This window comes from Galeopterus variegatus, unplaced genomic scaffold, assembly GCF_000696425.1.
Source record: "Galeopterus variegatus unplaced genomic scaffold, G_variegatus-3.0.2 Scaffold3117, whole genome shotgun sequence".
NCBI classification, from domain to species: domain Eukaryota; kingdom Metazoa; phylum Chordata; class Mammalia; order Dermoptera; family Cynocephalidae; genus Galeopterus; species Galeopterus variegatus.
Window position 1 is genome coordinate 162,818 of NW_007729228.1, and position 13,867 is coordinate 176,684.

At 37.5% G+C, this 13,867-nt stretch overlaps 1 protein-coding gene across 3 annotated transcripts in view; it reads left to right on the plus strand.

The window, feature by feature from the left end:
• The window catches only part of NUP62CL (nucleoporin 62kDa C-terminal like), a 101,178-nt gene that overhangs the window by 48,175 nt on the left and 39,136 nt on the right, over window positions 1–13,867 (plus strand). For all 3 annotated transcript variants that reach the window (XM_008583986.1, XM_008583988.1, XM_008583985.1), the window contains exon 2: window positions 1,070–1,174. In XM_008583986.1, the coding sequence (XP_008582208.1) occupies window positions 1,117–1,174 (58 nt within the window). In that variant the 5' untranslated portion in view covers window positions 1,070–1,116. The remainder of the gene's footprint in view (window positions 1–1,069; window positions 1,175–13,867) is intronic.

Below are 13,867 nucleotides of genomic sequence, written 5' to 3' on the forward strand. Positions count from 1 at the left end.
AGCAAGAGGCAGGTAATCTGTTTTCTAAAAATTTATCCCAGACTTCTATTATTTTTATAACAGTTTTATTATGATATAATTCACATACATACAGTTCACGCATTGGAAATGTAAAATTCACTGGGCTTTAGTATATTCAGAGTTATGCAATCATCATTACAGTCAATATTAAACCATTTTCATCATCCAAAAAGGAAACTCTGTACCCATTAGCAGTCACTGCCCATTCCTCCCTCCCTCCCAGTCTGTGGTAACCATTAGCCTACGTTCTGTCTCTATAGATTTCCCTATTCTGGACATTGTATAAAATGGAATTATACATTATTTGGTCTCTCATGACTAGTCATGAAAGCTAGCTTTTTCACTTAGCCTATTGTTTTCAAGGCTCATTCATGTTATAGCATGTATCAGTGCTTCTTTTCCTTTTTATGGCAAATAAAATTTCATTGTGTGCATATACCACGTTTCATCCTTTCATCAATGAATAGACATTTGGGTGGTTTCCACCTTTTGTCTACTACAAATAATGCTGCTATGAATATTCATGTACATATTTTTTGTAAATATATGTCTCATTTCTCTTGGATATATATGCAAGGGTACTTTAAAAGGTTCATGGAAAAATAGAATTAAAAGATAATGCAATAATTGAGTTTTAGCAGATTTTCTTGAATAGATGTTTCTTCATTTGTTGTATGCCATTAGGACAACTTCTAATGATTCCCAATTAAAAAAAAATACTTTTTGCCAATTATGATGTTTCACTGAGGAACGGGCCCACAGGACTTCTTATGACTCAGTTTTAGAAGTGGATCCCCCTCTTATGTCTACTTTTTCAGTAAAATAGAATTTCTTTGTTATGATGGTGCTAGAATGCTGGCTATACCAAGCAATTCTGATGCACTAGTTTTTCAATCAGGCTTTTACTGTGTCTTATTTATTCGGTTTCATGGTACCTGCTTCTCCTTGCCTTGTTTTTTTTTTTATATAAATGAAGCATGTTATAATGTTGTTTTACCTTTAAAAAATTATTTTGAGTGAAATAGTTTTATGCTCGTTACTTTTTTAGGTTTCACTCCAGCATCTGCTGTTGCCACCACTACTAGTTCAAGCACCATGTTTTTTACCTCGTTATCAACTGCTTTTACCTCCACTGCTGCTACCAGGATGTCATGTAAGTTACTCATTCCAAAGAAAATACTATTATTTCCCATGAGGCCACTTAAGTCAATTTGCTGATATGAGTTGTGGATCTCCTACATCTCATAAATTATCATTATGCTTGAATTCATCTGTTGCTGCTAAATATCAATAGTAGCTTGGTTTAAGAGTCTAAATGTCATGACATTAGCTGTGAATTTTTTTATTATTAACATTATTTTTTTTATTAACATGGTTATTACAGCTTAAAATGATAACTTTAAGCATATAATTCATCAACGTTGTGATGTTTTCAACTTCTTGGGCTATTAAGAATAGGAAAAGTGGGAGAGCGCTACCAGGACTAGGGAAGTCACCTGGCCATGGCTGCTTTGATGGCCTGGAATGTGTCCATGGGGTCCCAGCACACACTCTCGAGTTACCTCTGTGCAGTCTTTCTCAGCGTGCCCACTTGTCTATCCAGTGAGAGCCGAGATGAGGTGGGACGATACCCTGTGCTCTGAGTGAACCACAGTCAGCCTCCCTGTGCCTCAGGCCCGGGGCAAGAGCACCAGGCTTCAGAGTTGCCAGTCCTTCCAGGATGCTCAGGACTTCTGGTCAATATAGCAGAATAGATGGTCCCCAGTGTCACTCTCTCCCACAAATCAACCAATTTACAACTATAAAAAAGCAATGACAGCCAAGCTGGGACCTCTAGAGCTCAGGGAAAAAGGAGGAAAGACCAACAGAGTGCATGAAGGTGGGAGAAGCCACGATAATAGAAAGAACCGCTCCAATCTTTTTGAGCCCTGGCTGCTTTGAGGATGGAGCTGCTGAGCACATGGAGCAGGAGCTGGCAAAAGCCACAGCTATGCCTTTTGGATGAAGTTGATTGGAGGCGGCAGGGGAGAAGAGGGCCTTGGTGGCCCCCAGGCCAGCAAGAGCACTAATAGGGTTCCTGCAGACCCACATTGGAGTGAGGAGCCACAACAAATGAAAAAAAGGAGTCACTCAGAGGCCAGTGAGTCATCACAAAGAACTGGCACATGGCCCATCCCACGGGAAGTGTTTGCAGCACAGGCGGTGGGGGAGATGGGCCCACCTGGAGAACACGGGCATAGCAAGGACAGCTGATCTGCCCCCTAATCAGCATAGGACCATTCAGACGAGACTGATCGGGAACATAGAATGCCTGGGGTACTGTTTGATGAAAAGACTCAGGCCCAGACCAGAGTTTCTGCACAACCCAGGTGCACCAGATTTCTCTAGACCCAGAAGTACCTATAAAGTCAACCATTAAAACCTGAGCTGCACAAAAAGCCTTCCATAGGGAATCAGCAGCAAAGCAGCAATTTAGCTAAACTACACAGCTCAAGAACTGGTCCCCACAGGAAGTTCCCCCATTTTAGAAGCAAAGGACAGCATATTAGTTCCAGCACAGAGCTTAAGTGGTGGGAGCAGCAAATAATCCAACACAGAATTGAAAGAAAAAACAAAGTACCCACAACCAGGGACAAAGTTTGATATTAACTAGCAAAGGTCTCATTTTACCAAAGAACTCCTATAACACTTAGAAGGACCAGGAGTCCCCTAAGCTACCAAACCAGAAAGTGAGGAGGGCCACAGGCCTCAGCAATGCCCCCAGATATCCACAACCAATCCCAAGAGTGGGAGGTGGGGGACTCGGCCACACCCCCCTGACATGTGCAACCACGCCCACCAGACATGCACAGCCAGCCCAGCAATGACAACTGACCCACCGCCAGAAGCACCCAGGGCTCTCCCAAGCTAGGGTGGTGGGGGGCCAAGGGCCTCGGCCACACTCCCCAAACATGTGCAATGAGCCCAGCGACAATCACTAAGCCACAGCAAGAAGGACCCTGAGTTCCCAAGCTGGGGTGGTGGGGGGTGAGGGCTTTTGCCAAATCCCCATGATATCTGCATGCAGCCTAGCAATTACCAAGCCACCACTTGAAGCCCCCTGGTCTCCCCTGTGGGAATGAGGTGGGTGCCACAGGCTCAATCCTACCCCTCCTCCTTCTTCCTTCTTATGTCACATTTCCTTCCCTTTCCCTTCTCCCCCTTAATCCCAACTGTTCCACAACAACATCCTAGAATGTAAAAAAATAATATTAAGAAAATTATATTTTCTGTAAAAAAAATAGTAATAGGAAGAGTGGGAGTTTTGCCAAGTGTGTCTGAAGGGAAGAAGTCCTTATTATCTATGTGAATAAGATAAAATGGGAAATAAACGTTGGACCTTGCTCTAGTATATATATAAACTGGGCTTGTGGTCCTTACATTTTATCTAGCAAAGTGGAGCATGACAAAGGACAACTGTAGTTTTGGAGTTCTAACTGGGACTATATGATGTCTTATGACCTTTCCCACTCTAGAGGAATGTCTGGATGCTTTGAACTTAGAGGTGGGATGTTATCTCATAACCCCAATTTTTTGTTGCACATCCTTCATTAGTAGAATAATAGATAAATGTTGAAAATATTGAATTCAGTATATGTCTTAGGCAATTCTTTCTTTTTTAATTTTAATTTATCAATATACAATGTAGTTGATTTTCATGTTCCTTTACCAATTCCTCTTTCCCTCCTCCCTCTCCCCTCCCTCCCACCAGCATCATATCTGTTCCTTCATCTTAACAAGTTCAAGGAATTGTTGTGATTGTTGTCTTCTTCCCCCACCCACCACCACCATTTGTTTGTATATTTATTTAATTGATTGATTTTTTGGTCCCCAAAATAAGTGAGAACATGTGGTATTTCTTTCTGAAATACCTGAAAGAAATAAGTGCCTGACTTATTTTACTTAATGTAATTTTTTCTAAGTCCATCCATGTTGATGTTAATGGTAGTATTTCATTCTTTTTTATACAAAGTAGTATTCCATTGTGTAGATATACCACAGTTTCCTTATCCACTCATCTGATGATGGACATTTGGGCTGGTCTAAACTCTTGGCTATTGTAAATAGTGCTGCAGTAAACATTGGAGTACAGGTATCCCTTTGACATGATGATTTCCATTCCTCTGGGTATATTCCTAGTAGTGGAATAGCTGGGTCATATGGTAGATCTATCAATATTTGTTTGAGGAACCTCCATACCATTTTTCATAAAGGTTGCACCATTTTGCAGTCTCACCAATAGTGTATGAGAGTTCCTATTTCTCTGCAGTCTCACCAGCATTTATCATTCTCAGTCTTTTGGCTATTAGCCACCCTAACTGCAGTGAGATGGTATCTCAAAGTGGTCTTGGTTTGCATTTCCCAAATGCTGAGTGATGTTGAGCATTTTTCCATGTGTCTATTGGACATTTGTATATCTTCCTTTGAGAAATGCCTATTAAGCTCCTTTGCCTATTTTTAATTGGGTTATTTGTTTTTTGGCTGTAAAGTTGTTTGAGTTCCTTGTATATTCTGGATATTAATCCTTTGTCAGCTGTATATTTTGCAAATGTTTTCTCCCACTCTGTTGGTTATCTTTTCACTCTGTTTATTGTTTCTTTTGCTGGGCAGAAGCTTTTTATTTTGTTATAATCCCATTTGTTTATTTTTCCTTTAGTTGCCTGTGATTTTGGGGTTGCATTCATGAAGTCTGTACCCAATCCTACTTCCTGGAGTGTTTCTCCTATGTTTTCTTTAAGGAGTTTTGTTGTTTCAGGATGTATATTTAATTCTTTAATCCATTTTGAGTGGATTTTGGTATATGGTGAGAGGTACAAGTTCAGTTTCATTCTCCTACCTATAAATATCCAATTTTCCCAGTACCATTTGCTGAAGAGGCAGTCTCTTTCCCAGTGTGTAAACTTGGTGCCTTTGTCAAAGATCAGATGGCTGTAGGTGTATGAGTTGATTTCTTGATTTTCTATTCTATTCCATTGATCTGTATGTCTGTTTTTATGCCAGTGTCATGTTGTTTGGGTTATTATAGCTTTGTAATATAGTTTAAAGTCAGGTAGTGTTATGCCTCCAGCTTTATTATTATTTTTTTTTTGCTCAGAATTGCTTTGGCTATTAATGGTCTTTTGATATTCCATATAAATGTTAAGATAGTTTTTTCCATTTCAGAGAAAAATGTCATTGGAATTTTGATGGGGATTGCATTGAATTTGTATATCACTTTATGTAGTATGGACATTTTCACAATGTTAATTCTTCCAATCTGAGAGCATGAGATATTTTTCCATCTTCTTGTGTCCCCTTTAATTTCTCTCAGTAGTGCTTTGTAGTTCTTTTCACATCCTAGGTTAATTTTATTCCTAAGTATTTTATTTTGGGGTGGCTATTGTAAATGGGCTAGCTTCTTGATTTCTTTTTCTGCATGTTCACTGTTGGATATAGAAATGCCACTGACTTTTGTTAGTTGATTTTGTATCCTGCAACTTTGCTGAAATCATTTATCAACTCTAGGAGTTTTTTTGTAGAGGTTTTAGGTTGTTTGATATATAGGTTCATATCATCTGCAAACAAGGACAGTTTGACTTTATCTTTTCCAATCTGGATGTCCTTTATTTCCTTCTCTTCTCTGATTGCTCTGGCTAGTACTTCCAACGCTATGTTGAATAGGAGTGCTGGGAGTGGGCATCCTTGTCTAGTTCCTGTTCAGGATGATATTGGCAGTGGGCTTATCATATACGGCTTTAATTATATTGAGATACTTTCCATCTATACCTAACTTATAGAGAGTCTTTATCATGAACGAATGTTGAATTTTGTCAAATACTTTTTCAGCATCTATAGAGATGATCATATGGTTTTTGTCTTTGATTTTATTGATGTGGTGTATTACATTTAGTGATTTCCATGTGTTGAACCAACCTTGCATCCCTGGGATGAATCCCAATTGACCATGGTGTATAATTTTGTGTATGTGTTGCTGTATTCTGTTAGGTAGTATTTTATTGAGGATTTTTGCATCTATATTCATCAAGGATATTGGCCTGTACTCTTCTTTTTTGTTGTATCTTTGTCTGGTTTTGGTATCAGGGGGTTGTTTCCCTCATAAAATGAGTTTGGGAGAATGGCCTCTGTTTCAATATTTTGGAATAGTTTATAGAGAATTGGTATCAATTCCTCTTTGAAGGTTTTGTAGAATTCTGCAGTGAACCCATCCAGTGCTAGGCTTTTCTTTGTTAGGAGACTTCTGATAACAGATTCGTTCTCTTTTATTTTTATTGGTCTGTTCAGATTTTCTATATCTTCTTGGTTCAGTTTTGGTAGTTTGTGTGTGTCCAGAAATTTATCCATTTCCTGCAGATTTTCAAATTTGTTGGCATATAGTTATTCATAGTAGTCTCTAATGATTCCTTGTATTTCTGAGGTATCAGTTTTAATATCACCTTTTTCTTTTCTAATTTTTGTTATTTGGGTCTTCTTTCTTCTTTTTTTATTTAGCATTGCTAGTTGTTTGTCAATTTTATTTATCTTTTCAAAATACCAACGTTTTATTTCATTGATCTTTTGTATCATTTGGGGGGTTTCTATTTCATTAAGTTCTACTCTGATCTTAATTATTTCTTTACATCTGCCAACTTTGGGTTTGGATTATTCTTGTTTTTCTAGTTCTTTAAGGTGAACTGTTAGGTTGTTTACATGCCACCTTTCCATTTTTTGGAAGTAAGCATTTAATACAATAAATTTACCCTTTAGTACCGCTCTTGCAGTATCCCACAGGTTTTGGTATGATGTCATTATTTTCATTAGTTTCAATAAATTCTTTGATTTCTTGCTTAATTCTTCTTGGATCCATATGTCATTGAGTAGAATGTTATTTAACTTCCATGTGTTTGTATAGTTTCCAGAATTTCATTTGTCATTTATTTCTCACTTTAATCCATTGGGATCTGAAAAAACACATGGAATAATTCCAATTATTTTGAATTTGTTGAGACTTGATTTGTGACCTAAAATGTAGTCTATCCTCGAGAATGTTCCATGTGCTGATGAGAAGAATGAATATTCTGAGGTTGTTGGATTGAATATTCTGTAGGTATCTCCCAAGTCCAATTGGTCTAAAGTATTGCTTAGATCTTGTGTTTCTCTGTTTATTTTATGCCTAGATGATCTGTCCAATATTGAGAGTAGGGTGTTCAGGTCCCCTGCTATTATGGTATTAGCGTCTGTCTCATTCTTTAAGTCTAATAGTGTTCACTTTATAAATCTGGCTGCTCCAATTTTGGGTGCGTATATATTTATGATTGTTATGTCTTCTTGATCCTTTTATCATTATATAGTGGCTTTCTTTATCTGTTTGTATGGTTTTCAGTTTAAAGTCTATTTTACCTGATATAAGAATAGGTACTCCAGCTCACTTTTTTTTTTCTATTTGCATGGTATTTCTTTTTCCATCCTTTCACTCTTAGTCTATGTGTGTCTTTACAGGTGAGGTGAGTCTCTTGAAGGCAGCATATTGTTGGGTCCATCTTTATAATCCAGTCAGTCAGTCTGTATCTTTTGAGTGGGGAATTTAATCCTTTTACATTTAGAGATATTATTGAAAGGTGTTGACTTGCTACTAGCTTTCTATTGATTTTTGTTCAGATGTCTTAAGTATCTTTTGTCCCTTTCTTTTTGATTTTCTGTTTGTCTTCTGTGTTTGTTGGTTTCCTGGGGTGGTAGATAAACTATTTTTTCTCTTTATTGTTAGCATTTTTGTTTTACTGGTGCATTTTGTTCTTTCTTGAGTATTCATGGCAGTAGTGGTTGTTTTTTCAGGTACCAAAACCAGTACTCCGTTGAGAATTTCTTGTAAGGCTGGTCATGTGGTAGGGAACTCCCGTGGTTTTTGTCTGAGAATATACTATTTTTCCTTCATTTTGGAAGAATAGCCTTGTGGGTAAAGTATTCTTGGCTGGCAACTTTTGTCTTTTAGTATTTTGAATATATCATCCCATTCTTTTCTGGCTTTTAGGATTCCTGATCAAAAGTCTGATGTTAGTCTGATTGGGGCTCCCTTAAACTGACTTGTTGCTTCTCTCTTGCAGCTTTTAAGATTCTCTCTTTGTCTTTGAGTTTTGCCAATTTGATGATGCCATGTCTTGGAGAGGACCTTTTTGGGTTGAATATGTTTGGGGATCTTTGAGCCTCCTGAATCTGAAGATCTATGTCTTTCCCTATACCTGGGAAATTTCCTGCTATTATGTCATTGAACATGTTTTCAATGCCATTTCCTTTTTCTTCCCTTTCTGGAATAGCCATGATTCAGATATTTGAGTGCTTAAGGTTGTCTGTCATCTCTCTTAGATTTTCTTCAGTTTTTAAAATTATTTATTTTTTTGTCCACCTGTGTTATTTTGAATAGCCCATCTTCAAGGTCAGAAATTCTCTCTTCTCCTTATTCTAGCCTGCTGGTTAAACTCTGTTGTGTTGTTTATTTTGTTGAATGTTTCTTTCAGCTCTGTAACCTCTGCTACATTCTTTTTCAGGGCATTGATTTCTTTGTACATTTCTTCTTTCAGGTCCTGTATACTTTTCCTCATTTCATTGTGCTGTCTGAGTTTTCTTGTATTTCATTTAGTTTCCTTAGAATTGTTTCTCGATATTCCTTGTCAGTCATTTCAAGGACTTCCTGTTCGATAGGATCTAGAGCTTGAGAGTTATTATTTTCCTTTGGTGGTGTCATACTTTCTTGATTTTTCATATTTCTGGTATCTTTCCTTTGGTGTTTAGTCATTGTGGTAGGGGATTTCATGGTCCACTTGTTCGACCCTAGAGCCTGTGGGCTGGTTGCTCAGGCCTCTCTCTGCAGCAGGGATTGGCCTGGGCTGGGGGTCCCATAGCAGCACCTACCTGTTCCGCTGCACATGGCTCAGGGCCCTGTGGGCCCAGTGGCTCTTAGGCCTCTCTGGGCAGTGCAGACTGGCCTGGGCTGGGGTTTCCATGGCAGTGCGTACCTGTTCCGGTGCGGATGGCTTGGGGCCCTGTGGGCCCAGCAGCTCTTGGGCCTCTCTGGGCGGTGTGGACTAGTCTAGGCTGGGAGTCCTGTGGCAGCACATATGTGTTCCAGTGTGGGTGGCTTGGGGCCCTCTTAGGCAATTCTTTCTTATAGACCCCTATAAACTGACTGTGCTTTTGAGGTATCTTCTTCACAGTACCATGATGTTCATCATTAAACTTTGTTGTATTGTAATCCTAGCTGTAAAATGGTCCCCCAAAGCCCTGTGATAGCAAGGATGTTAACACCCCTGGGAATAAAACTTGCCAGGAAATGCTGATGCTTAGTCAAGCGTGAATACTGACATATCATGCCCATCCTATTGTGCAGTTGGCATAAGTAAACATTCCTTAAAATTGCTGGTTACCACATGAGTTGTATTTTCTACCAAGTAGATTTCAATTTTGAGACATGACATTGATTCTGGAATAATTTTGATATTTTTAAGCAATATCCTTCTCAACGTATAATAGATTTAATGAATATGACCATGTCTGAGGTTTGGAGTTAAAGTTATCAAATTAATTCATGTTCACTCAAAGACTTGCCCTCTGACCTTTGACAAGCTTTTCCCACCTTTTTGTCTCTGATGTCCTTGCCTACAAAATGAAAAGATATCTGGATCATAGTATCTTTTAATTAACTTTAATAAATTATAACTTACATATCATAAAGTTAACTTATTTTAAGTTTACAATTCAATGGTTTTTAGTAAGTTTACTTAATTGTGTAACCATCACCATATCTAGTTTTATAACATTTCCATCATCCCCATAAGATGCCTCAGCCAAAGACAACACTAATCTATTTTCCATCTCCAGAGATTTGCCTTTTTGGACATCCCATATAAATGGATTGTCCATGGTGTGTTGAAGTTTAACTAAAAATGTCTGAAGGACTCTTCAGATGAAAAAGACTATATGAATTCCTTATTGTTTTTGATTAAAAGGGTAATAGTTAATATTATGTTGTTCTCTGCTGTTGATGCCTCAACAACTTCGGCTAGAATACTTGGTGGTATAACTTTGGGATTTGGATTAAAATTCCCTGGAGCAGGTGGAGCAGCTCCTATTGTACCTAGTAAGAGTTTAGAATTATTGGGATGTGTTGGGACACTCATTGGGATGTAGTACATAGCAAGCAGTAAGTTGGTTGTGGTTCTGTAGCTTCTGTGGCTAAGTGGGTTTTGAGCATCTCATCAGAATGTCCAAAAGGTACATCAATATAGATGAGTGCCAAAGAGTAGAAGGAGAAAGTTGATATCAAAGATATTACATTTTTTAGATGACCACAGTCAAAAGTGCTATCAAATTTTTGTCAATATTTAAACTTAAGAATTGTTGTTCTTGATTATAGTGTTTAATTGGCCTAGTATATGGGGATTGAGAGAGGGTTTTTTCTTCTAAGAATTAATTTAAGCTTTGTCCTGTATTAAAGCTGACCTCCTAAAATTAATTATAGGAGTTTCCCTGGACCTATCGTAAATTTGTTTCTGCTATTTAGGTGCTATCTAGGTTGTAGCTGAAGGAAAACTTGGTTACCCATTGCCTGTTGCTACTGTGAGCTGAGTGATTAGGGGTCATTTGCTACTTAAACTTACCACGTAAGCCAGATTCTTCTTGTTTATTTTTACTTTAAAAAGTTTACTTAAGGGCTAAAATGAATCATTCTTCAAACCTGACTAAGCTAAATTCAATCCCTTTAAAATAATTATTCCTAAACAGAGATGTATACCCTCTCTTTATGTCTTCTTTTACACGGCCAACACTTACTGAGTTGATACTGTGTAGTAGGCTAACTGGCCAACCTATGAGAGTTGTGAAGGGTGTGTCATGAGAACTTTACAAGTTATCATATTTGTAAAAATGTAACACATAATTTTCCTTGTAAAATACTGAGAAAAAGAACTGATTCTATCAGTCATGAGTTGAGTCATTGACATATGAATGGGCGGGCTCTTTGATGACTCTGTCATAACCCACCCCTTATCTCTCTGTCTCAAATATCTTTGCAAACTGGTAGGTACACTTGCCACTAGCCTATCCTTTAGCACAATTCTATCCACCACTACCTTACATACTTACCCTCCTCCCTATCAGGTATGTCTCAACCTTACTCCCCCAAACCAGGGTTGTTTTCCCCTACTCACCTTTCCTTCTTCCCAAGTGTATTCACTTACTCAGATACTTCATTTCACAAACTAGCCTTTCAGAGCAGCTTTCAAGTGTCCCCATTTACAGCCATTTGGGATTACTCTCAGTTCTAGGTATAATCAGCAAGTTTTAAGAGAAGCTTGCTTTTTATCAATCTCATTATTTCTAAGAGTCTGAGAAGATGATGATGTGCATTCCCAGCATGGAGTAAGACATACAGTTGTTGATTAGGGACAGGGTAGGAAAATTGGATAATAATATCTTTTAAAGGATGTTTTCACTGTTTTATATAATGATTTTAAAGGTTATCAGAATGAGATATATTTAGATGCAAATCCAAATTTGGTATGGAGTTATTTTGTATTATTTATAGAACTGTGATTCCCTTTACTACACAGATAACGTAGAATGGACTGTATTAAGTGGTTTAGATCAAAGTTGTAACTTGCAAAATCAGACTGTGATAGAACCTTCACTCTCAAATCCATTGCTTGTTTTGGTATTAATTGAAATATTATTGTTATTTGATATGCCAGAGCTACTGTATGCCTTCAAAAATAGCCTAGAAGTTAAGAACAAAAATAAATATTGTATTGGAAAGGTTAAAGTAATCATGGCATTTTTAATAAGCCTCAAGATTTCTTTATGTTTAGTCTAACAGGTATTAATTTCCCAAAGGTATCACACAACATCTTTGGGGAGAAGTTTTGTCTGTGTACTTAGCCACTGCTTTAGTGGTGGTATAGTAGTTGCTTTTTAAATTATAAAAACTGTACATATGTGTATATATATATATATATATATATACACATATCACTACATCTAGAGAGAGAACATTTTATCTTTCCAGCCTTTTTTCCAAACATATGCAAACACATATTAAATTTATTTATTTTACAAAAGTGAGATCATACTTTGTGTGTATATGTGATATATTGTGCTTATATATGTATGTGTACACACATGCACACATATACATCTAGTCATCCCTCAGTATCCATGGAGGATTGGTTCTAGGACCTCCCACAGATACCAAAATCCATAATGCTCAAGTCCCTGATATAAGATATCGTAGTATTTGCATATAACCTACGCACATCTTCCCATATACTTTACATCATCTCTAGATTACATGTAATACCTAATACTGTTGGAAAAATACGAAGTTAATTCTTTCAGTAGCTTGTTTTGCCTTTAGAACAAAACCTGCTTATTGTGACAGCTTTACTGATAATCAACTGTTCTACTCCCACTTTTGTAATCATTCTTGCTTATTGCAATGACTGCTGTGCTGGCTAAATGAATGCTGAGAAAACAAAACTTAAGAGAGCCCGGAAGAGTCCACCTATATAAGCCCTGTAAGACCTAAACTCCAGGCTCAGATTTTGAAGCACTAGCTCATCTAGGCCTGCCAGCATAATAAAATACCTGACTATCCAACCCTCTGAGTGCCGACCGCTTCTCCGTTGGAGTCCATTCCATAACAATACAATGTAAATACGATGTAAATAGTTGTTGTACTGTATTATTTAGTGAATAATGACATGAAAAAAGTATGTACATGTTCAGTACAGACGTAAATTTTTTTTGAATATTTTCAATCTGAGCTTGGTTGAATCCATTGATGCGGACCCCATGGATATGGAGGGCCAGCTGTATACACAGTCATATAATTTGCTGTTTCCTTTTAAGTATATATCTTTGGACATCTGTCCATGTCAGGAAATACAGCTTACTTTGTTAAAAAATCTCCTTTGGGTGAAGATATACTCCTTTAAAAGGACTCTTTTTTAAGAAAAATTTTCTTTCTGTCTTAGGTGCAGTGGTTACTCAGTGTTTGAATGAATTAATCAATAAAGACGGTCTATTGATAGTATTATTAATTTTCTGCATTTCTGGGGAAGGGTTTCCTTTCAGACAAGATTTTTATTCTGAGATGAAGAAGATGATGATATATGGATGTAAAGAATTCCACACAGATCCAATCTGTAATTTCTTTGATGTTCTAACTGATAGTGACCCCAGGGATACATTGTGAGTGGGCAACAGTCTTCCTGTGTGGTGCACATTTCACCCTCACAAGGGCTAACACAAAGAATGGGGAATTATCTTAATGATCCTTGTGTCCAAAAAGGAAATGGAATCTTGTAGGGAAGTGGAATCTTGTAGAAATCTAATGCAGATATTCCCGTGTCAATGTTACCTCAAGGACATTGGAACTTAAGAATTGTTCTTAAGGCAGTGTTAGAGACCTCCTAAATCAAACACTGCATAAACATAATTCATTTATTCTCCCTTTGTGTACTTTTTTCTTTTTTAAAACTTCCCATTGGTTTCCTTACATCTTTTTCTCTCCCTTCCTGTTTTACCTTATTTTAAATTTTGACTTGCTTGTGGCTCTTTAATTTCTCCTTCATGTCCTTCCTCAATTCCCTATGCCTACAGTCTGATTCTTTTTATACTTTTGGAAATAATACCAATTTTCTTTGTTTTTCGTTAAATTTTTCTTTTGTCAATATACAATGTATATGAATATTATGGCCCATCACCGACACCTCCCTCCCTCCTCCCTCTCTCCCTTCCCCCCCAAGAATGTCCTTTCCGTTTGCTTGTTGTAACAACTTCA